At 41.8% G+C, this 25,494-nt stretch overlaps 1 protein-coding gene across 1 annotated transcript in view; it reads right to left on the reverse strand.

The window, feature by feature from the left end:
* The window catches only part of LOC120936222 (G-protein coupled receptor family C group 6 member A-like), a 29,154-nt gene extending 7,933 nt beyond the window's left edge, over positions 1-21,221 (reverse strand). Inside the window, exons 1-3 of the mRNA XM_040348416.1 lie at positions 21,016-21,221; positions 9,810-10,107; positions 7,193-8,050 (exon numbers count right to left, since the gene is read on the reverse strand). Of these exons, the coding sequence (XP_040204350.1) occupies positions 7,193-8,050; positions 9,810-10,107; positions 21,016-21,203 (1,344 nt within the window). The 5' untranslated portion in view covers positions 21,204-21,221. The remainder of the gene's footprint in view (positions 1-7,192; positions 8,051-9,809; positions 10,108-21,015) is intronic.
* Positions 21,222-25,494: the final 4,273 nt, after the last annotated feature.

Below are 25,494 nucleotides of genomic sequence, written 5' to 3' on the forward strand. Positions count from 1 at the left end.
ACGTACCAAAAGCGGTACATTTATTTTGCAAGGAAATTGGCGTTTTATACTGTAGGCCTGTAATTTTTAGAAATAACTCACTTAAATCTGACCAAGCAAGAGTCTTGTAGGCATCCCGGGTATGATTTTTTTTTTTAAAACAAAATTATAAATTATAATATAATAAATAATTATAAATAATTATAACAAATAATAATATAATTATAATAAAAATTATTCAATAATGTAATCAACTCAAAATCACTGAAATTTGCAGTTGCAGAATTGTCGCTGTCATTATTTTATTTTTTTTATGACGAATTTCCCCGCAAATCGCTATCGCACATTTCTGCAAGTGATTATAATTTATTATCGCTGTTTTCTAGCTGATCTAAAACCATTTTTGACATAAAGGGACACTTTTGGACAATCTACAGTTTTTAGGCAGAAATGACATTTTTTATTATATAAAAGTACATGTAGGACACTGGGCAGACCACTAGGGACAAGGGGTGTGTGTTTTTTTTACATACAGTACTGTAATCTATAAGATTACAGTATACTGTATGTAATGTGTTTGTTTACTTTTTTGAATTTGGCGCCGTTCTCCGCTCCCGTGCGTCGTAACGTCGCAGGGAACGGAGATCGGCGTCACACGGGGACTGTGAATCGAGCGAGGAGGTCCCGCTCGCTCACACAGCGGGTGGCATCGCTGGATCCAGGGACAAGGTGAGTAAACCAAGCCTGTGGATCCAGCGAAAGGTAAGCCCGTCCAGCCCGAGCGTGACTCGGGTTTGCCGATCCTAACATGTAAAACCAACCCCGAGTCACGCTCGTGTTTACCGTCAGGGGGGTTAATAAAAACAAAAAATAGGAATTTGTTGTGTGCAGAAGGAGAGTGGGAGTAGGGAAACCATTTTCTATGCTGGTAGGTGCATAGCTCCCAACTGTCCCTGATTTGAAACTAATGCCGCGTACACATGATCGGTTCGTCTGATGAAAACGGTCTGATGGACTGTTTTCATCAGACGAACCGATCGTTTGTGGGCCCCATCGATTTTTTATCCATCGGTGAAAAAACTAGGAACTTGTTATAGAATTATCTGATGGTTAAAAAAACGATAGAAAAAAACGATCGTCTGTGGGTACGTCCATCGTTTAAAAATGCACGCATTCTCAGAATCAAGTCGACGCATGCTCGGAAGCATTGAACTTCATTTTTCTCAGCACGTCGTGTTTTACGTCACCATGTTCTGAAACAATCGTTTTTTTAATCGATGGTGTGTAGGCACGACTGATAAAAGTCAGCTTCATTGGATATCTGATCGTGTGTACATAGCATAAGTCCCTCTGTATCAGGGCTGGCTTCTGCTTCTTACGGGCAGCTCTTTTCTTTCAGTGCTCAGAGCTGCTCAGCTGTTGGTTAATTACCAGCCACTCATTGTTTCCACAGTGACTCACCTGGTTACCATTAACCTGCCTCATTAGTCCAGCCTACAGCCAGCCCATTTTTCTATTTAACCTCTTAACCACTGGGCACTTAAACCCCCTTCCTAACCAGGTCAATTTTCAGCTTTCGGTGCTCTCACAATTTGAATGACAACATTGTACCCATATGAAAGTTTTGTCCTTTTTTTCACACAAATAGAGCTTTCTTTTGGTGGTATTCAATCACAGTTGGGTTTTTTATTTTTTGCGCAATAAAAGAAAAAAAACTGAAAATTCTGTTAAAAAAAAAGATTTTTTCTCGTTTCCATTATAAAATTTTGCAAATTAGTATTTTACTGACGGCCTATTTCAGTACTGACGGCCTATCTCATTTCTTGAGACCCTAACATGCCAGAAAAGTACACATACCCCCCAAATGTCCCCTTTTTGGAAAGAAGACATTCCAAGGTATTTAGAAAGAGGCATGGTGAGTTTTTTTAAGTTGTCATTTTTTTCCCACAATTGTTGATAAAATCAAGATTTTATTTCTTTTTTTTTTCACAAAATTGTCATATTAGCAGGTTATTTCTCACACACAGTATATGCATACCACAAAGTATACCCCAAAACACATTCTGCTTTTCCTCCCGAGTATGGCGATACCACATGTGTGAGACTTTTACACAGCGTGGCCACATACAGAGGCCCAACATGCAAGGAGCACCTTTAGGCGTTCTGGAGCACCCAGGCCAATTCTGACATTTCTCTCCTACATGTAAAAATCATAATTTATTTGCTAGAAAATGACATAGAACCCCAAAACATTATATATGCTTTTTTAGCAAGGACCCTAGAGAATACAATGGCGGTCATTACAACTTTTTATCTTTTACTGTATTTGCGCAGCAATTTTTCGAACGCGTTTAAAAAACAAACAGTTTTGTGCTTAAAAAAAAACAAAAAAAAAACCAGTAAAGTTAGCCCAATGTTTTTTCATAATATGAAAGATGAAGTTACGCCAAGTAAATAGATACCCAACATGTTACCCTTCAAAATTGCACATGTGGCGCCATGTGGAATGGCGCCAAACTTCGCTACTTAAAAATCCCCATAGGCGACGCTTTAAATATTTTTACTGGTAACATGTTACGGAGGAGGTCTAGGGCCAAAATTATTGCTCTTGCTCCAACGTTCGCAGCGATACCTCACATGTGTAGCTTGAGCACCATTTCATATGTCGGTGGGAATTACGTTTGCATTCGCTTCTGCATGTGAGCACACGGGGACAGGGGCACTTTAAAAAAAAATGTATTGTTCATTTTACTTTATTTATTTTAGTTTGACACTTTTTTCCCCAAAAATACATTTTTTGATCACTTCTATTCCTATTACAAGGAATGTAAACATCCCTTGTAATAGGAATATAGCATGACAGGTCCTCTTTACAGTGAGATGTGGGGTCAATAAGACCCCACATCTCACCTCTAGGCTGGGAAGCCTGAAATAAAAAAAATAAAAAATTATCCTGGCTTTGATCGTAGCGGTAAGTTGGTAGAAGCACCGGGGGGTGGCGGGAGGGGGGCACGTATTGCAGAGTATTGCAGGGTATTGCGGAGTACTGCAGGGTATTACGGAGTATTGCAGGGTATTGCGGAGCATTGTGGGGTATTGCACAGGGTATTTGCAGAGTATTGCGAAAGGTATTGCAGAGTATTGCACAGGGTATTGCGGTGTATTGCACCGGGTATTGCAGAGTATTGCAGAGGGTATTACGGAGTATTGCACAGGGTATTGCAGAGTGTTGCAGAGTATTGCACAGGGTATTGTGGAGTATTGCACAGGGTATTGCGGAGTATTGCACAAGGTATTGTGGAGTTTTGCACAGGGTATTGCGGAGTATTGCACAGGGTATTGCAGAGTATTGCACAAGGTATATCGGAGTATTGCAGAGGGTATTGCAGTGTATTGCACAAGGTATTGCAGAGTATTGCGAAGGGTATTGCAGAGTATTGCACAGGGTATTGCAGTGTATTGCACAAGGTATTGCAGAGTATTGCACAGGGTATTGCAGAGTATTGCACAGGGTAATGCACCGGGTATTGCAGAGTATTGCACAGGGTATTGCAGAGGGTATTGCAGAGTATTGCACAGGGTATTGCAGAGGGTATTGCAGAGTATTGCACAGGGATAGCTGAGCATGGAGGGATGGATGGCTGGATCTGTGACTGCAACCGATTGGTACAGAGAGGGGAGGGAGGAACCGGCGTCATCACATGACGCCGGTTTGTTTACAAGTGATCGCTTCGTCATTTGACGGAGCGATCACGTGGTAAACAACCACTATCAGCGAAAATTTGCTGCGATCCGTAACCAAAATGAGGGACAAATGAGGAGGAAATAGAGACAAAATGTCAGGAACCATAAACTAGGCAGTGACAAATGCAGTTAAAATCACACCTTTAATGAAATAAAGAAACGTAGTCTACAACAGAAGCCAGGAAGAAGACCCGGCGGTCACGGATGATTCCATAGACGTCCTCCCAGAATAACTCGACCACGCTGTAGACGTATTTTGTCTATAGCGCGGTTGTCAAGTTGTTAAGCAGCTTAGAGCATTTTCCCCTCACCTGGTCAATAATCTCAAGTGTGTTTCTGTATATGACTTGGCCTGGCAGACTTCTCTTCTGCTACCTGGGTTCCTAATTTTGCTCATCACTTCGCTGACTCCTGGCTTCCTGATCCTGGCTTCTGTTGTAGACGTAGTCTACTGAAGAAAACAGAGGCTATTTTCTCTATTTCATTAAAGGTGTGATTTTAACTGCATTTGTCTCTGCCTGGTTTATGGTTCCTGACATTTTGTCTCTATTTCCTCCTCATTTGTCCCTCATTTTGGTCTGATCTATATAGTTGTATATAAAATGCACTTTTTTATCTTTCAATAAGTGTTTCCAAGTGCTAAACCATTCATCTAATTTCTAAATGGCTGTATTTGAAAATATAAAAAGCCAGTATAAAGGAATAGTAGTAGTGAAAAAAGCACTTGTCGGTTTAACTAATATTTTTGTTGTTGTTATAATTCTCTTTTAAGGAGGTGTGTCCTATGCCTTCATACTTTTGCTAATAGCTGTCTCTTGTTACCATCTCAAAAAAGTTGGGAGGTATGTAGGTGGCAGTTTATAAATATATACACACAATAACTACTTTTTTAAAGAGACATAGTCACTTTGTCCACTATGGGCAATAGCCCGCATAGCGTAAAAGAGAAGTAAAGGAGATTTTTTTCCTGATTAACACTTACCTAGGTGGATGCAGTATCTGTCCCCCGGCGCCTTTACGCTAAAAACCGAGCGATTAAACATCGCCGATTGCTTGGTTTTTACAGTTCCGGGAGCAGAGAGCTGCAGTCACTGCTCTCTGCTCATCTCCCTCCTTGGTCATTGGAGCGCTGAGCTGTGGAGGGGGCTCATTGAGATGGATGTCAGTCCAGACACCTGGCGGATCCAGACTCCCATTGTCAGGATGACGTAGTGCCTGGACTGACATTGGTGACATCAGCAGAGAGAAGACTTCAGTCCGCTCTCTGCCCAAAACAGGTCACAGGAGTGCAAAACTAATTGCACTCCTGTGATTCATATGAGAAGTACAACCAAACAAGCTTTTTCTATACATCTTCTTTAACTCCCCAGGCTTGTATATTTAGCCTGAAAAGAAGAAACAAACAGAACAGGCGCCACTTAGTAAAACTGCAGACTTTTAATGAAAGAATTCACATTAAGCACTCACATGTAGGTATGGAAGTACAGGCATACGGATGTGGTCCTGTCATCAGTCAAAGCTATCCACGTTTGTCCCCTGTCTTCTTACACTATGCTGTTGTAGTGTAGGAGGAAGCAGCTACTCGTGAGCTCCGGTGTTGCCTGGTTGAGGTACACGCACTCTGGGACACTGTGTTGTGGTGGGGGAAGATGAGGTCACTACGGAGGACCAGACAGCAACGCGTTTCCGTGCTGAAGCCGTGGCTAGATAGTCCATCTAGCCACGGCTTCAGCACGGAAACGCGTTGCTGTCTGGCCCTCCGTAGTGACGTCATCTTCCCCCACCACAACACAGTGTCCCAGAGTGCGTTCCAGCCCTCTCCTTGAGCACCGTGTACCTCAACCAGGCAACGCCGGAGCTCACGAGTAGCTGCTTCCTCCTACACTACAACAGCATAGTGTAAGAAGACAGGGGACAAACGTGGATGGCTTTGACTGATCACAGGACCACATCCGTATGCCTGTACTTCCATACCTACATGTGAGTGCTTAATGTGAATTCTTTCATTAAAAGTCTGCAGTTTTACTAAGTGGCGCCTGTTCTGTTTGTTTCTTCTTTTCATGTTTTTGGAGCATTGCTTCAGCTCCCAACGCAAGGCTGCCTGGTATCATAGACTGCTTCTCACAAAAAAGCTTGCATAGCTTATAGGACTTATACTCTGGATGATTTATATATTTGTTTCCTGTATGCGCCATAATTGTTATTATAATTATTTTTAGTATATTTAGCCAGCCACACACCCTATCCATCTTTCCACTACATCATTCCAGTCTGTCTAAGGTTTGGTGTCAACCCAGTGTTGACAGCAGATAGACATCTGGAACCCTCCCATGACAGTGTTCAGGTCTGCTGATTGACCCAGCTGTGGACACATAGAGGAAGTTCCATGCTCCCCCATACCACCACTATCTGAAGCTGATGTGTATGCCATTATGTAATTCAGACCCATGATTTCGAAAGTTGCCAACTATGCTGCCAGCTAAAATAAATAAATAAATAAATAAATAAATATAATTTTAAAAAGCACAATTTTTGCTGGAACATGCACATGAGAGGGTCAAAATGTTATGTACAGAATACACCCATTGCTAGAACAAGGTCCTCTGGCACCCAAGGCAAAGATTGGGTCTCATGGCTGGAATGAATTTTGTTTGCATGTACAATGGCAAGGTGCAGGTCCACTGATCCTATGATTGCCATATTTTGGTCCACAAAAGATTGAATGAGATTGGGAGGATTGATTTAGTTATAATGAGTATAGTAAAACAGAGCCAGGTTTACCATAAAGTGATACTAAAATCTCAGTTTTTTTATAAATTACAAACATACTTACCTGCTCTGTGCAGTGGTTTACACAGAGCAGCCCAGATCCTCCTCTTCTGTGGTCCCTTTTCGGCGCTCCTGGCCCCTCCCTCCTGCTGAGTTCCCCCCACAGCAAACAGCCGCAGCTTCCTGTGTCCATTCATACACAAAGCCACAGCCTGGCCCCCTCTCTTTTTTCATTGGCTCACTGAATTTGATTGACAGCAGCGGGAGCCAATGGCACTTCGCTGCTATCTCAGCGAATGAGGAGGGAGAGCCCCAGGCAGCCTAGTCTTACGTGCAACATTGCTGGATCGAGATGGGGCTCAGGTAAGTATTAGGAGGGTTGAGGGGGGCTGCTGCACACAGAGGGATTTTCAATCTTAATGCATAGATAAAAAAACTTCTGCCTTTACAACCACTTTAATAATATAACCAAATCATATCCTTCAATCTTCAATGGTTGGTTGTAACTCGATAAAGGTTTTTTGTTGATAAAGAAATACTTCTAATACCAAGCACAGCTAAGTTATTTACCAATTCAAGTATATCAAAGGGCAAAACTTTTTCTACGTTTTTGGTTGGCAGAGATTAGAACTCCAGATTTGTAATGTTTTCTGTGTCTTAGGATAAGCAGGATCCCCTAGGTTATGCTTGATTTACCAACCTCACGTGGTGAGACTTGGAGATCTTTGTCACAAGTTCCATTTCTGCAGACTCTATTCTTCAGTGCTTGCGCTATAGCTGTAACAGCCAGGGATGTGGAATATACTGTACCAGATTCTATATTCTGTACCAAATAATCGTCATTTTGTAAAGAGATATCCTCCATCGTACAGGCTAAGGGAGACTTGTCTACCTCTAATTTAGGAACAGGGCAATTTTTTGAAGTTGAGTTCAAACACTTTAGATATTCCTTATACTCTTCTGTACATCCAAATCGCAGTGTTTTATATTCATACAGAAATTCATTTGTTGTTCCATCTCCAGAGGGGTAAAGATTTCTAAGATAGTCTTCTAGTCCAGGAACTAAACCACCTGAAAATGTGAATCCAAATATTGTGCCCACATTTTCAATACCTTCCACACTAGCTATTAGATTGGAGTTGATCCAACCATCACTTGCAATCCAAGTTCTAGATATATTCTGATGGATTGCTTCTGTTAATAGCTCAACTACAACAGGGCCTTTGGCAAAGACAATTACCACATTTGTTGTACTGTTTTTGAGATCATTGATAACATTTTTTAAGTGATTCTTCATGGATGGATAATTCTCAAAGGGTAAAACTGTCCTCAAAAAGGCTGGACATATTCCATTTTCTTGGAAGTGGGAGTTCAGTGAATTAAGAGCAGGACGCCCGTAATCATCATCGCTCGCAATTATTCCAATCCAGTTCCATTTGAATGTTTTGATCAGATCCACAATTGCTTTGGTTTGATAGTAGTCTCGAGGAACAGTACGAAGAAAAGATGGAAACTTAATTTCATCACTTAGAACTTCAGCCGATGATGCGCCACTTATCTGTAAGAAAAGGAAGGAAATAATATTTTTTTTTAGTTTTAAATAGTTTAGGAAATGGTTAAAATTCTCTGTCCACTTTTTTTCCACCTGTGTCCATTGGGAAGATTTCCTCTCCTTTCTTGACCTGTAAACACAACATGGAGTGTAAAGGAAATCTCAATTGGTGAAATGAAGCTGGATTTCTAAAAAATGGTTGCTGGATTGGAAGGGTTCCATAGAAATTGAGGTGGTCGCCATCTTACCGTTTCTCTTCCCTCTTCCTCTTATGTGCACCTCCACCCCTCCTTTACAGATAACACCCACAATGTGCACAGAGCCCCCAGAAACTAGAGAACTAACTGTATTCTGCTGTCTGCACTGGGGTGGAGGTGGACAGAGAGCTGAAGAATTTCAAGGTCTGCCTTGCCTCAACTCTGCTTGTCTCTGCAAAGGTAGAAGGGGGGGGGGGGTGAATGGTGGTATATGCAGTGGCTAGCTGGCAGAAAGGTGCAGTGGGGTGAAATGTAGGGAAAATGGGAGATAGGAAGGTTAGAAGTCAATGGTGCCGGGGATTTCAGTTGTAGGGATTCTGGGTGATGAGTAACAAGATGGTGTGAGGGTACAGAGTGCCAGGGATACTAGGTTCTTTATAGGTCCAAATACAAAAGCTGTCTGCAGGGAGGCTTTTCTTACTGAACATCACTGGATATGGTTTTAGCTCCTGGACTGAATAAACCACTATTTTAAAGTGATTGTAAAGGATTTTTTTATTAAATAAAAATAACAAAGATGTCTTACCTGCTCTGTGCAAATGGTTTTGCACAGAGCAGCCCCGATCCTCCTTTTCTCGGGTCCCCCGCCAGCGCCCTTGGCCCCTCCCCCTATCCGAGTGCTCCCACAGCAAGCTGCTTGTTGTGAGAGGACTCGTGTGTGCTCACTCCCGAACCAGCTCTCTGTGTCCATAAGACACAGAGAGCGCATTTCAGTTCGGCTCCCCGCTCCCTGTTCCCACCTCACTGGCTGTGATTGACAACAGCAGGAGCCAATGGCTGTTGTTGCGGCATCTCAGCCAATCAGGAGGTAATAGAATAAGAAAAAATACCTTCAGCCTTTACAACCACTTTAAGATAAATGCAAGGGGGTTTACCTAGCATGGAGAAGGAGGTAATTGGGATTATATCATTTGGAAGTATTGTTAGCCTTTGGTCCTCTTCGACCCTTTGTGTTTCTTTTCTAAATGTTGCAGTACCATTCATATAGAATGGTGTTACAGTGTACTAGTATAGTCATTATCCACAGACCCACACTGCAGTGCACCACAATGAACATGCCTTGTGTTGTGGTGCACTGCATTAAACAAGGTAGAAAATCAGTTTTGTTTCATTAACTGGCTGCCTTAATGTAGAGCACTACAATGGAGAAGCATTGTATGAAAGGGGCTTAAAATAATTTTATCTGCACTTCTGGCAAAGTGATGTGTGGACTGGAGGAGGGGGATTCCCAAAATGTGTGTGCTTTCCATATTTTTTAAAGCCTGACTCCAGGCAAACAAAACTGCCACTACCCTCTGTCTGATCACTGGAATAAAAACAAAAAACCTTATGTAAATACCTTTTTTTACTAACCTAAACCCTTTTGGGGTCATAATCTTGACTATATTCATCATTGAAACTTTGTACTTGGTCATAATTTTCATCATTATTATAACCATTGCTTTCAATATCATCACACCCATCCATGCACTGGGTGCCTTTTGTGACAAGCAGAAGTATACAATTACCTGTGGTATGAAGTAACTGCTCAATATTCTTCCTATGGCGATGGAAGTCTCGGAAAACACCTCCCCTACAACAGCTTTAATGGCAGGTATAATCTCTGTGCCATTGCATTGCGTTGAGTTGTTTATAGAAAAGATCTCTGGCAGTAGCTTCAGCGTTAACTGAACAGCTTTGAGGGGGTCAGAACACGAGTCATAGATCTCGTAGCCCAGTTTGATTCCTTCCAAAAGAGTGGAATTGTTGATTTTCTCAATTGTATAGATCATGGACAAGACATCAACCATGGTTCCCAACTGCAACCTGATATGAACAGAGGAAAAATGAACGTCAGGATTGGTTAGATCTAGAAATCAGTGATAAGTCTACCTAAGGTATCAAATATATGTGAATAACATGTGAACTTTTTTTATAAGCACTAAAGAACTTCAGTATTGCAAGGTAGCAGTGCTGCCTGTTAAGGTGCACGTGGCTTTCATTCATTCCTTTAAAATAGTAGTATGTCTTGATTTGTGTTTATGATATGCAATGCATCACTGCTGTATGTGCAACAGTTATCTGTTGCATCAACCCTGTCTTCCAAAACATAAAAAAAAAAAAAGTAATAACATAAAGAAACAGTCTTGGGTTTATATTATATAAGAAATATAGATTTTGTATTTAAATTAATAATAGAAGGTACAGAGGTATGTTAGGGGAATAAGAGTTGCCGACACGTGTAGTAGAGTACATAGATGTGCTGGGGGTGCTGAGGCTTGCTGGGGTGTACAGAGTTATGCTGGGGATATGGAGGATGCATACATGTTGTAATATTTGTGGTGGAGCAACTGTTAGTGGTGCAACTGTAATATTTGTAATGGAGAAACTGTAATATTTGTAGTGGAGCAACTGTAATATTTGTGGAGTCTACTTTTAAATTTGTGGTGGAACAACTATAATATTTGTAGCGCAGACTGCAAACGGCACTTTCACCTGTGTAGAAAAAAATGCCTGCTCTGTGTAGTGATCTCATAAATGTGTCCAATAAATGTAGTGATATAGATGTATAGTATGATGACTATAAATTACTTTGTTTCGCAGCAACACAGGTTCTCCAGAGAACGCAATTTTAATTAACTTCCAATACAAACAAAGTCCAAAGTCCACAGATGATACAAAAATCCAACAGAGTATATAATTCCTAGACATGTCCCATATTTCTCAGAGTGGCAAGACTGAATGCCAGCTTGACTGCCTCAAAAGCTGGCCTCACACTGGAGGGAGTGGTTCTTCCAGGTCAACCAACTGTTTCCCTGAATGAAAACCCCCAAGTCTAATTACCATCAATAAATACTTCCTTATGTATGTAAGCAATTTACCCTTTGAGGCAGGCCATACCTCACACACTCAGGTAGTTTTGGATATATTAACACATCAAAGGGTCCTCAGCTGTTCCTTTGATCTGTGTTTGATCACTAACCCCTTTGGTCAGCAAACACCATTTGATGAGTAACCTTGAATGCCTGTATGTCACACATAAATACCATGCCATACACATAACACAATATTTTAAATACCTACACATCTATATTAATATTACAACACACTGGCCCTGCAGCCCACTTTTAAGGCAGGCTAAGCTTACATTTTTACAGTGACCATATTTTATGGGTACAATAATGTTTTTGTTTTATATACCCATGCTCCCTTAAGCCCCTCCCACTGTTAACACAAATTGGCCAAACCCACTGTTCACCGCAGCACGCTACACGTGTCTCATTACTACTCTCCTTGGGGCACCCAAAGATGTCCCAGGTTTTTTTACAATCCTATTGGGTTCCTATAGTTTCAAGCCTGAACTCACACAAAGATTAGGAGGGGCGTTGCTGGGAAGGAAGAAGAGCGCACAAAAGCACGCCTTAATAAAGATAAACTTCTTGGCTCACTTCTTATTTCCCAGTGGTGCCGCTCTTAATCCACTATGGATGTGAAGCTTGAAATCGAACCTCACGCCTCGCAACAGTTACGTGGTGATCTGGCCAGTAACATACCTCCTGTATTAGAATGCCTACTTTCTGGATGAAGGAGCATAGAGGGCACATTTAGACAGCAGCATTTTCAGTTCGTGGGGAGGGGAGTATTAGATGTATTAGCAGATTTAGATACACAAACAAATTGAAGCTGAACTCCAGCTAATCCTTTATAGACAATTAAAGCAAACAGTTTTTTTTTCTATTGGGATAAAGGTTTTACATAAATAAATAAAAGTTGACCATTGTAAGCACCCTTGTCAGTAGTAAATGGTTTGTCCCTGCACTATAACTGCTACATCTGAAAACCGCATGTTCCGCTGGAAAAAATCAGTCTTAAGCCCTGTACACGCGATCGGTCCATCCGGTGAGTACAGTCTGATGGACCGTTTTCATCGGTTAACTGATGAAGCTGACTGATGGTCAGTCGTGCCTGAACCATCGGTTAAAAAAACGATCGTGTCAGAACACCGTCACGTAAAACACAATGACGTGCTGAAAAAAACGTAGTTCAATGCTTCCAAGCATGTGTCGACTTGATTCTGAGCATGCGTGGATTTTTATCCGATGGACGTGCCTACAAATGATAATTTTTTTTAGGTTCATCGGTTAAAAAAACGATCGTGTCAGAACGCGGTCACGTAAAACACAACGACGTGCTGAAAAAAACATAGTTCAATGCTTCCAAGCATGTGTCGACTTGATTCTGAGCATGCGTGGATTTTTATCCGATGGACGTGCCTACAAACGATCATTTTTTTTTCTATCGGTTAGGTATCCATCGGTTAAATTTAAAACAAGATTGCTTTTTTTTAACCTATGGATAAATAACCGATGGGGCCCACACACAATCGGTTTGGTACGATGAAAACGGTCCATCAAACCGTTCTCATCGGTTTAACTGAACTGAGCCTTACTGACTGAATCACCCACTGAAAATAGAAGAAAGAAAGTCTAAAAAAGAAAATGAATGCAGCCATCACACCTAAGAATTGGTACGCTTTAATATAAGAAACATTGGCTTTCAGGTTTATTACCTGTTTAAGTGCCCAAAACACCATATGTTAAATGCTTAATTTTTAAGTAAATATCTTGTATAAATAACTGAAAAAAAATATTTAAAGCGTGAGTTTACAAATGTGTAAAATAGAATTTCCAAATCCTCGCTACTTTGAATAGACATTTAAAAGCATTCTAGTGTTTACTGTCGGTGCTTGTGCCAGATGAGTGCACAATATCATTGGACAGGACAGATCACGGACAAAATGCACAGAGCCAATTAGAGTGGATCTGTGCATTGTGATTGCTATGATGGCCAATCACAGAGATAAAAAAAGTTAAAACTGCCTGTATTTACAATTTAGATCTCTCCCCTTCTTCTCACAATAGAGTAAGGGGAGAAAGGAGTTCAAGCTGAGTGAAGGAAGGGAAGAGGAAGGCAGAATAAAAAAAATTTCAAAGTGTCAGGATGCTAATCAGATGAAGGGTTTGATTGCGATTAAATAAAACATAATTGCCTATAATAGACATGGCCATGCTTATTTACACAAAAATGTGTACAGGCGTGTCGGAACAGCATCAGCACACACCTGTGCCTGCCTTGGTGAGGACTGGCACCAAAAAGCCTTTATAAGGATGACAGTTATGTCCCTGAATTGCTAGTTGATCTTCAGCTCCCTATACTCCTTGTTCCCGTGTATTCTGTGTTCTTGGATTTCCTGCTACCAACCCGGCTTGCCTCTGGACCCGTCTACTGTCTGATCACTGATCTGACCTCAGCTTGCTCTTGTTCTGCCTTTGTTGACTACCTGTGAACGACCCTGGCTTGTTCTTGACCACGCTTCCACCTCCCCTTTTACCAGATCTGCTGTGTATGACCTTGGCTCTGTTCCTGACTATATTTTATCAGTAATGCTCTGCCAGTCTGACCTGCTTGCCTACCATTGTTGCCACCTTGATGGATGGGTAAGTAGATGTGTGCGAAACACCTGTAAATTCCCAGGCTAAATGAATGACTTTGAATAAAGATAAATTATAAATTATCAAATAAATAAATAAATAGGTATGTGAACACTACCTCTAAAGGTTACTGCTTTCAAAGTGAATGTGGCTTTAAAGTGGTTCTAAACCCTCCTGAAAAAAAAAACACCCTTCAAGATAAATGCATAATGAGCTAGCTCATTATGAATTACTTACCTGAGATAAAGGCATAATGAGCTAGCTCATTATGAATTACTTACCCAAAAACGAAGCCCCCGCAGCCATCCACGTCTCCCCCTTCGGCGGCGACATCTATCCCGGAGGTTATTTCCGGGTATCGCGGTTCCGGCTCCGGTGATGACGTCAGAGAGAGAGAGAGACTTGTATAGCGCAACACATGCGAACTGAATCGCCTCTGGGCATGCACCCAAGCTGCTGGGAATGGCACAGTACAACTGAAGCATCGGCACATACATGCCGTTGCTTCAGTTGGCTTAAGTGCGCATGTGCCGCATGACGTTGGCACATGCAAATACAGAGATATCACCTAAACCATGCAGGTTTAGGAGATATCCAGTGCAGCTACAGGTAAGCCTAATTATAGGCTTGCCTGTAGTTTAAAGTGGCTGTAAAGGGTTTACAACCACTTTATATATGTAATCAGAGTAAGAGTGCTACCTCGTGCTATGCTAATACATCATTACCACAAACAAAGAACCATAATAAAAATACCATGACCATAATCAATATAAATAATAATAAGAATAAAGTCCATGAAAATTCAAAATAAAATTTGTGAACTTCAGAAAACTTTGCAGTACAACTTTAAATTATTCACCTGTGCAATATAAAGTGCCAAGTGCTGGGAAGATCATCTGTGCAATCTGTGCTCCCCTCTGTGTGCCCTCTCACTCACCAGAAACCCAGGACAGAAGTCATAAATGCTTGAGAGGGTGGCTGGACTCTGTAGTCCCACGTGCTGTGTCTCCAACTGCAGCGTGCATTGCCCTCAATGAACCATCAGAGATCCAGGATTCCCATAGGAAAGCACACAAATGCTTAGAGTACGGCTGGGCTCTGTAGTCCCACGTGCTGTGTCTCCAACTGCAGCATACTCTGTCCTCAGCGAACCATCAGGGATAGGTAAGTATGGCAAAGAGAGCGATATAGCGTAATTCCGTTATGTTTATTACACAAAACCCAAAAATATCCACTCACATATAAAAACTTTAAAAACAGTGTTAAACCCGGAACTGGAAGTGACCAATGGCTTGCGTCTCAACGGCCGGAAATGACGTCACCACCCGTGGTCACCTGACATGTTTTGTCCCGCCCAGGAGACGTTTCCAAAGGATGTGGGACTACAGAGCCCAACCACCCTCTCAAGTATTTAGGACTTCTGTATGGGAGTCCTGATGCCATGGTTATAAGTACAGATGTCCCCTTTCACACTAACCAGTTACCTGCTCTCTCCTCTACTCACGCTGTGACAGCGCAAGGAAAGGAATGCTGATAATAAGTGTGCTTACATTGGGACAAGCTGTAATTGGACACAGCTGATCATGTGGTAAAGAGCCGCTGTGATTGGCTCTTTACCATGATCTGTAATCAACTGTGTCCAAAGGATACAGCGATCCCAGAACGTGTCAGATATGCGCCGCGGGGGTGCAATTATGGGAGGAAGTCATATGACGCAAACAGGGAATTTTTCTTCTTCGCTAATTTGCACTGATGAGGCTGCACTGATGGCCACTAATAGGCAGCACTGATTGGCACTGATAAGCTGCACTGATAGACACTGCAGAGGCGGCAGTGATGGGTACTGATGGGCATTGATGAGGTGGCACTACTGAGTCTGCACTGATATGCGGCACTGATGGTCACTGATGAGCACTGATAGGGGGCACTGAAGGGCACTAATTGGCAGCACTGATGGGCACTGATTGACAGCAATTGATGGGCACTGATTTGCACCACTGATTGGGGTTGCACTGATGGTCAGTGCCCTGATTATCAGTGCAGATGTCCCTTTTCACACTAGCCGGTTAACGGCTCTCTCCTCTCCTGACACTGTGACAGCATGAGGAAAAGAATGCTGATAACAAGCATGTGTGTTTATATCATGATTAGCTGTGATTGGACACAGCTGATCACATGGTAAAGAGATGCCGTGATTGGCTCTTTACCCTGATCTGTGATCTGCTGTGTCCGATCACAGAGCGCACCAGGTGCATGCCGCAGCGGTCGCAAACACAGGAGGAAATCGTATGATGTCCTCCAGAAACTGGGCGATTGCACTGTTGCTGTCATTTTGCTATAGCATGACCGGAAAGTGGTTAAGGAGGAACTATTCTGAAGGGGGAACTAATACCTAATTACAAATTTCCCCTTAACATACTATAAGGCCTCGTACACACGACCGAGGAACTCGTCGTAAATGAAACATCATTTTCCTCGACGAGTTCCTTGTTAGGTTTGTCGAGAATCTTGACAAGCTTTCTTTGCGTACACACTGTCAAGACAAAATATCGTCATTCTCAAACGCGGTGACGTACAACACGTACAACGGCACTATAAGGGGGAAGTTTGATTCCACTGGCGCCACCCTTGGGGCTGCTTTTGCTAATCTCATGTTACTGTGTGTTAAGTAAAAGTTTGGTGAGAGACGATTTGCGCTTTTCAGTCTGTTACAGCGTGATGAATGTGCTATCTCCATTACAAACCCTACTTTTCCCGAAGGCACGTTCCCATCTCATACTTTATTCTGAGCATGCGTGGGTTTCTAAGCCTTCACACAAGCGTGTTTCTCGTCATAAACGAACCCGACTAGAAACATGACGAGGAAATTGAGACTCCCGACGAGGAAAAAGAGAACTTGTTCTCTTTTTTTCTCGTTGAGTTCCACGACAGTTTTCTCAACGAAAAACATACACACGACCGTTTTCCTCTGCAAAAAAGCTCTGCCACCAAGTTTCTTGATGGATTCTGTCGAGGAAACGGTCGTGTGTACGAGGCCTAACAGGAACAGACCCATCTAGTGGCAGACAAGTTCACTGCATCTGCCAACACCATGCAGTTGGTGTTAGGGTGTCAGAATACAATAGCCAGCAGGGGAAGATCTTCATCCACTGTATTTTCCACCTTAGTGTCTTCCTTGCCTTGAGGTGACCCTTGAGCCCCAGATTTAGGTCTACTTTTAGTTGACAAGCGGCCATAGCCGCTTCATCGCAAATTTTCTGTATCTCTCTCCTGAATGTTTGCTCCAACCTGTTCCGGGGTTTTCCAAGAGACCAGTACAACCCCCTCCACCGATGCTCTGTGCACCTGCATCTAGGCCCCCAAGTAAGATGGCCCTCATGCTCAGGAATATAAATGGACCCCTGGGCTATCTCATGTGGTCGCCCAGTGGATAGCTAATACCACTAATAGTTATTTGTTTGTTTTACTCACTGTACTAGACCCCTGCGCGGGTGAACGTTTGTCAGGATGTTATTCTTTTTACAATAAAATTATTGTACCACAAATAAAATGCTGCTATCTTTTGTCTGTTATGGTGCAGCAGCCCATTTTTACAGTTCCTAACAGTCACATTCTAATATCCTGTGGAAATTCTTCCCAGAAGTGTGTGTGTTGGGAGGGGGTAACTCCAAAATAATATCTATTGTCTGTGTAAACAGCTAAAAATAAATCTTGTAGAGTATTTTTCTATCTAAATCTTATCTGATTAGAGTCAAGATTTTTTCCAACCTCCCCCCTAAAATAACTTCACTTGATTAGAACATAATCCAAGCCATTTTAAAATTGGGGCAATATTTTTTATATTATACTGTACATAATATATATAGTACCAACAGTTTGCATAGCAGTGTTACAAAATGGAGGGAGGCAGTGCAGTTATAATACAATTGTATTGGATAATTATTCTACAGGATCAGAGGTCCCTGCTAGTAAGAGCTCACAGTGTAAAAGGGGGTTTCAAGTGATACAAAAGGTAATAACTATTATAAATGAGCTGATGGATAAAATAAATGTACAGTTTATTAGCTAGAGGCAGGATAGACCTCAAAGGGATTGCCTACAGGCATAGAGAGTAGGATATAGTTTTACAGATTTGTGTAAGGAGTTTGAGGAGGCTCTGAAGAAGTCCCGGAGAAGTATAGACATGTGCAGTTAGCTGCACACACCTGTAGGTGGCCTAGTGCTAATATTACATGGGAAGGGAAGTCCCATAAGGGAATTGGTCCCTCACAGTGCCTTGAAAGAGAAAGGTAGTCTGAATGGACATCAAACTCTGGAGAGACTTTGGCAGCCATCTTGGGTGAAGGGAACCTTTTAAATAAGGAACCCCAAGTCATATAGGCAGCTGTAATTGGTGCGGAGACCAGGAAAGACTGCAGAAACATCCTCTGCTTATTTAAAGATTGAACCCTAATGGCGTGTACAAACGATCAGAATTTCCGACAAGAAAACCGTGGATTTTTTTTCCGACGGAATGTTGGCTTAAACTTGTGTTGCATACACGCGATCACACAAATGTTGTCGGAAATTCGGAACGTCAAGAACGCGGTCACGTACAACACAACGACTAGTTAAGAAAAATGAAGTTCAATGATTCCGAGCATGTGTAGGATTTTTGTGTGTCGAAATTTCAAACAGACGATCGGAATTTCCGACAAGAACTTTTCCCATCAGAAAATTCGAGAACCAGCTCTCAAATTTTTGCAGTCGGAAATTCCGACAGAAAATGTCCAATTGGGCCTACACACGGTCGGAATTTCCGACCAAAGGAACTTTTCTTGTCGGAAATTCCGATCGTGTGTACGCGGCATATCTCTGATAATATCAAAATGTGAGTATGGCCTCAGATAGGTCTGATTAATAATAAAATAATCTAGTATCATCATCCATGAAAGATTGTGGAGAATTGGACCAGGTGAGCATAGGGTGGTAGCTGCTAGTACTAATTATACCCATGAATGGCCACCTAGAAGGAACAGGTTGATTGGACTTTCAAGGTACTGGTAACAAAACACAGGAATAATATAAAATAACTTATTATACATCAGACTATACAAAACTATATAAAATCATTTGAGCCGAACCCCACAATCAGGGAAAGGGTAGAGGAGGACAGGGGAAGGGGGAGGGGAGAGGGAAAAGAGGAGGGAGGAAGGGAAGGGGGAGGGAAAAGGGGGGAAAAGGAATGAAAAAAAGAGAGAGAAAGGAAGGAAAGGGGGAAAGGGAAGGGGGGTGTTTGAAAGGGGGAGGGATGGGGGGTGAGGGAAAGGGGGGGGGTGGAAGGAAGGAGGGTAACCATAGCTGCTATGACACATTTAATTTTAAATAGGACAAATGATAAAATAAAATGAATGCTTTTTTTTCTACAGTAACAATATTTTTGTAAACTACTCCTGAACTAAATAGAAACAAGTGCATTTTTTAGTTTTGCTATAATTTGCATGAGTTGCATGAAAAATACAATACATTTGCAAGAGAATATCACTAAAAGAAAACCTTGCTTGCCCTAAAAAAAAGATAAATGTTTTACTTTGTTATCTTAAGTGATGACAGTTATTGCTGAATCGTTAAGCCCATAGCAAAAATGTTAAATTTGCACAGGTCCATAAGGGGTGTACAGGTTTGAAAGCTGAATTAGTTAAACCTAAAATTTAGCCTAACACTTAACCCTGTCAATCCCTCCACCATCTCTCCTAACCTCAGATTCAATTCTTTATCTATGACTGATAAACAAAACCCCTGTTTTTAACGTAAACTGTTATGCCGCATACACACGGTCGGAATTTCCGACAACAAATGTTCGATGTGAGCTTGTTGTCGGAAAATCCGACCGTGTGTATGCTCCATCGGACATTTGCTGTCGGAATTGTACGCGGCATCAGACAGGATAATTTGGTTTGTTGCAGGCCGGGTGGTAACTTGAGCACATATACACATTTTTGTTTTACAAATAAACATTTAATACATGATAAAGGATTTCCAGAGAAATATTGGTTAGCTAAAGAGAGAACACAACAGATGTTTCCTTTATGAAGGCTGGCCTTTTCTACCACAAACAAAGCTGTTCAATATGGGAAGGACCACTGCCTTGACACCTTCACTGGTGTGTATAATTTTCAGGCTACGTTATTGCTCTCTGTAAACAGCAAGCTTATTACAACAAATGAGCAAAGAAAATTGTAAAAAGGTTCCTAAAATGTCACCTGCTAGCTAGATAGAATAAAATTCATGTGCAATAAGTCTCATTTTGTTGGCAAAAAAATATTTTACTAGCCCTAACCATAAAGTTTAAATTCATGAAAAATGAATTAAAATGTGCAAAGAATTTTTAAACCTTTGAATATCAGAATTATAGCACAGAAGTCCCATCAAAGTCAGTGGATCCATCCTTTGCTCATTTGTCATAATAAACCTTCTGGCAGCCCTGTCTGATGAGATGATGGAATAAAAAATAAATAAATTAATCAAATTGTATTAAAATCCTAACATGAACACACGATCGTTTTTCGGCATTAAAAAAACAACATTTTAAAAAAATGTAATTTAAAACAATCGTGTGTGGGCTTCACATAATTTTTCTGAAAAACGACAAAAAAAAAATTCGAACATGCTGCATTTTTTAACAACGTTTTAAACTATGTCTTTTTTTTGGGTGGTAAAAAATGATCGTGGGCTAAAATGACGTAAAAAAACCCACGCATGCTCAGAAGCAAGTTCTGGTAAAACTACCGTTCGTAATGGAGTAAGCACATTCATCACGCTGTAACAGACAGAAAAGCGCGAATCGTCTTTTACTAACACAAAATCAGCTAAAGCAGCCCAAAGGGTGGCGTCATCCGCATGGAACTTCCCCTTTATAATGCCGTTGTACGTGTTGTACTTTACTGCGATTTGCTAGAGCATTTTTTTAAAACGACTGTGTGTGGGCAACGTCGCTTTAATGATGAAGTTGGAAAAAAAACATTGTTTTTTCTACATGCTGAAAAACGTCGTTTTTTACATGCCGAAAATCGACCGTGTGTACGCGGCATTAGAACGGTGGGCCTGGCAGTCAAGCTAAGGGTAAAAAGGCAAAAACTGAAGTAAATAAAGCAGAAATATATTTTACTATTGCTGATGTTTATGTAGTAAAAAAGAGAAAGTATGTGAAATAAACAGAGAGATTTACTTAATTATATTTAATTTCAATTTCCTTAGCACTTACCCTCTACAGGTAAATTCATCTAGATAAGGACGATCTAATAAGTTATAAACTCCATTGTGAATGGGAAAGATCCCTCCAAGCATTATGTCTCCAGTTTTTCGTGCCACAGCATGTTCATGGGAACGACAGGAAAGTGCAATTTCAAAGAGAGAAAAAAGGGTGATAACTGGAAATATATAGCGATGCATTTTTGCTGCAGATCAACTTTCTTACTCTCTGTACTATGAAGAATGAGGCCATGCTGCTTGTTTGCTTACATGATATAAGACAGCCCTGGAATTTCTCCATAATGGAGTCTAACGAACACATAATTAATAATTACGTAACAATAAACTCGTTATGTTAATGATTTAGCTTAGCTCTTGTCCATCAAGTTCATACTTTTCTTAAGTTCATTCAATTTGTTTCCAGAGCTAAAGAGAGTTAAGACAAATCTCATTGGGTATGTGGAGCCAGTGTTGCTTTACTGTGTCAAAAAGAATCCTAACCCTATAAAAAAAGTTTGTCAAACTTGGATCAAAATATTCCAAGACTATCTATATGTGGCTATAATGTTTGCTGTAAAAAAAAAAAAAAAAAGTTACTATATCACACAATGGCCTTATAGAGTACACACAATTGGAAATTCCGACATGAAAAGTCCGATGTGAGCTTTCGGTCAGAAATTCCAACCATGTGTAGGCTCCATCAGACTTTTCCTATCGGAATTTACACCAAAAAAAATTTGAGAGTTGGCTCTCAAATTTTCCTACGGAAAAAATTCCAATCGGAAATTCTGATCGTCTGCAGCAATTCCGACACATGCTCAGAAACAATTCGACGCATGCTCGGAAGCATTGAACTTCATTTACTCGGCTCGTTGTAGTGTTTTCGGCTTCTGCCGACAGCGGGCTTTAGCCTGCTTTCTGAGGAAAACGGTTCACAGGAGTGCATAACGAACTGCACTCCTGTGATCCACAGGACTTTTCCTTTAAAGTGAATGTTTGGTGGATGTCACTCACTGTTTTTAAATTATACACTTTACTGTAAAGAATTCCTTTCTATACTATACAATCATCTTTCTTTTATATACAACTAAATCTCCCATATCCAGTATAGAGTTCTTGGCAAAAAAAGTTAAAAAGCCAAACGTTTCTACTGACTTTAGATATTCTTTTTTTTAAAGGACAGTTGTATTGCCTCTAAGGAAACTATTATCAGCATAATCAACATTTACTGTTATTTAAAAGGTCAGTTTATCTAAGAGTGAGATCGCATTAGAAGATGGAGCCTAGGGAAATGAGTCAATCCATGGATTTTTATACCTCTGGGATATTCAAACGGTGAGATCTCTCTGCCATGATTGATCCTGTCTATGTTGGAGTTTTGGATGTTAATGTCCATCTTTTTATGTTCCATCTCTTTCATTTATTTTCCCTTTTAATAAAACCCCCCAGAAAATGCAGTATACATGGTTAGAACCCCTGATATTATACAGAGCAGGTGTGATGACCCAAACATAGAAAGAAATATCAATGTTATTGAGTTCACTTTTTAAAGCTGAACTCAAGGAAAGTGTTTGTGGAAATTTTATGAAGATGTTTTTAATATGTAGTGTCGCCCAGTGTTAGTACTCCCGCAGCCTGCTGTAAAGAGGTGACTGGGGCAGACTGACGCTGGTTGAGTCCTGTCTGGTAATGGGAAACTTCCTGGGGTTGGAGAGAAGGGTTTTCAGAGTGGGGATATGTCCGCCAGCGAAAGGGCCCCTGTGAATTAGCACAGACATTCATCTGGAGGGGATATGTACGCTCTGCAAGGACATTATAAGTTATAGGCGGATGTACACTCTTGTCTCTGCTGTGTCTGATCAGCACGTGTCGGGATTCGTAGCGTACACCTGCAGATAGCATCCCATCCCCAGGAACGGTAGTATAATCCAGGTATGCATTGTTCTCTGGAATAACCCTAAATAAGGATGTTTTAAAGCCATACGGCTTCTTTAATAAAAACATACATACACGCTTTCCCTGCCCAGACACGTCCATAAGACTTTAGCCATTATTCATTGGTTGTTTGTATTAACTAATCCTGTTGGAAGGATTTCCTGTTAGTTAATTTCCTGTGTTGAGGTCACATCCTATGATGTCACTTCCCATGGAGAAAGTGATTGGCTGCTGGAGCCATCTCTTCCTGTTTGTGAATGCTTTTGTGATGTACGAATAAAAAAGCCAAGCAGACTGGTCACTGGGCAGTAATGCTGACGGAGCTGAGACGTAAGCTATGGTGATGTCTGTTTACTGTAGACAGGTTAATTGGTTGTGTGCTCTGCTTACAGCCTTATCTCCATGACAAAAGCACCAATGCACATATGTAGCATAAATATGCCTTAATATTTTACTTAGCAAACCTAAACACATTCCCTGTGTTTGGTTTCCTATATTCACTGTTATTGGTTGGCAACAATCATTTATAAAGTGGCAAATGTGTTTTCAGCAAATGTTTTGTCCTGTTAGGCTACTTTCACACTGGGACAGGGGGCGTTAGCGGTAATAATGGCGCTTTTAACCCCTGCTAGCGGCCGAATAAAGGGTTATAAGCACCCGCAAAAGCGTTTCGGCAGCGGGCTCACACACTGAGGGTTTGTGTGCTACATGCTGGGTGCTTGGTGTGCTCTTGTACCTTTAAAGGAGGGGTGGCTTCCCTTCAGTTCTCCTGCCCCTGTCTATCCATTAAAATGCATGTGCCTCCACTGTGGGGACGCTCATTGTTTAGTGTTAGAACCACAGATTACAGGGTGCCTTGGCGCGGCTCTGTGGCTCAGGCATTCGTTTGCAAATGCGTGAGGACCGAACCCCTGTTTTTAACGCATACTGTAGACAGGTGAATTGGTTTTCTGCAAGCTGGTCGGTAAGTAGGCTTGGTTTTTCCCTGGGCATTCCCCAGGTTTTTTGTTGTTATCTGCTTTAGCCTTCCAATGCTACTTACTGTTATGGCCAGCTATAGATAGGGGCAGTGGACATGTTTATGCTTCACCTGTGGTGTTTATATTGGTCCATCAGTGCACCAACACCTTTGCAGCCATTGTGCTACATGCTGGGTGCTTGGTGTGCTCTTGTACCTTTAAAGGAGGGGTGGCTTCCCTTCAGTTAACCTGCCCCTATCTATCCATTAAAATGCATGTGCCTCCACTGTGGGGACGCTCATTGTTTAGTGTTAGGACCACAGATTACAGGGTGCCTTGGCGCGGCTCTGTGGCTCACGCATGCGTTTGCAAATGCGTGCGGACCGAACCCCTGTTTTTAACGCATACTGTAGACAGGTTAATTGGTTTTCTGCAAGCTGGTCGGTAAGTAGGCTTGGTTTTTCCCTGGGCATTCCCCAGGTTTTTTGTTGTTATCTGCTTTAGCCTTCCAATGCTACTTACTGTTATGGCCAGCTATAGATAGGGGCAGTGGACATGTTTATGCTTCACCTGTGGTGTTTATATTGGTCCATCAGTGCACCAACACCTTTGCAGCCATTGTGCTACATGCTGGGTGCTTGGTGTGCTCTTGTACCTTTAAAGGAGGGGTGGCTTCCCTTCAGTTAACCTGCCCCTGTCTATCCATTAAAATGCATGTGCCTCCACTGTGGGGACGCTCATTGTTTAGTGTTAGGACCACAGATTACAGGGTGCCTTGGCGCGGCTCTGTGGCTCACGCATGCGTTTGCAAATGCGTGCGGACCGAACCCCTGTTTTTATCGCATACTGTAGACAGGTTAATTGGTTTTCTGCAAGCTGGTCGGTAAGTAGGCTTGGTTTTTCCCTGGGCATTCCCCAGGTTTTTTGTTGTTATCTGCTTTAGCCTTCCAATGCTACTTACTGTTATGGCCAGCTATAGATAGGGGCAGTGGACATGTTTATGCTTCACCTGTGGTGTTTATATTGGTCCATCAGTGCACCAACACCTTTGCAGCTATTGTTCTACATGCTGGGTGCTTGGTGTGCTCTTGTACCTTTAAAGGAGGGGTGGATTCCCTTCAGTTCACCTGCCCCTGTCTATCCATTAAAATGCATGTGCCTCCACTGTGGGGACGCTCATTGTTTAGTGTTAGGACCACAGATTACAGGGTGCCTTGGCGCGGCTCTGTGGCTCACGCATGCGTTTGCAAATGCGTGTGGACCGAACCCCTGTTTTTAACGCATACTGTAGACAGGTTAATTGGTTTTCTGCAAGCTGGTCGGTAAGTAGGCTTGGTTTTTCCCTGGGCATTCCCCAGGTTTTTTGTTGTTATCTGCTTTAGACTTCCAATGCTACTTACTGTTATGGCCAGCTATAGATAGGGGCAGTGGACATGTTTATGCTTCACCTGTGGTGTTTATATTGGTCCATCAGTGCACCAACACCTTTGCAGCCATTGTGCTACATGCTGGGTGCTTGGTGTGCTCTTGTACCTTTAAAGGAGGGGTGGCTTCCCTTCAGTTCACCTGCCCCTGTCTATCCATTAAAATGCATGTGC

This window comes from Rana temporaria, chromosome 4, assembly GCF_905171775.1.
Source record: "Rana temporaria chromosome 4, aRanTem1.1, whole genome shotgun sequence".
NCBI lineage: Eukaryota > Metazoa > Chordata > Amphibia > Anura > Ranidae > Rana > Rana temporaria.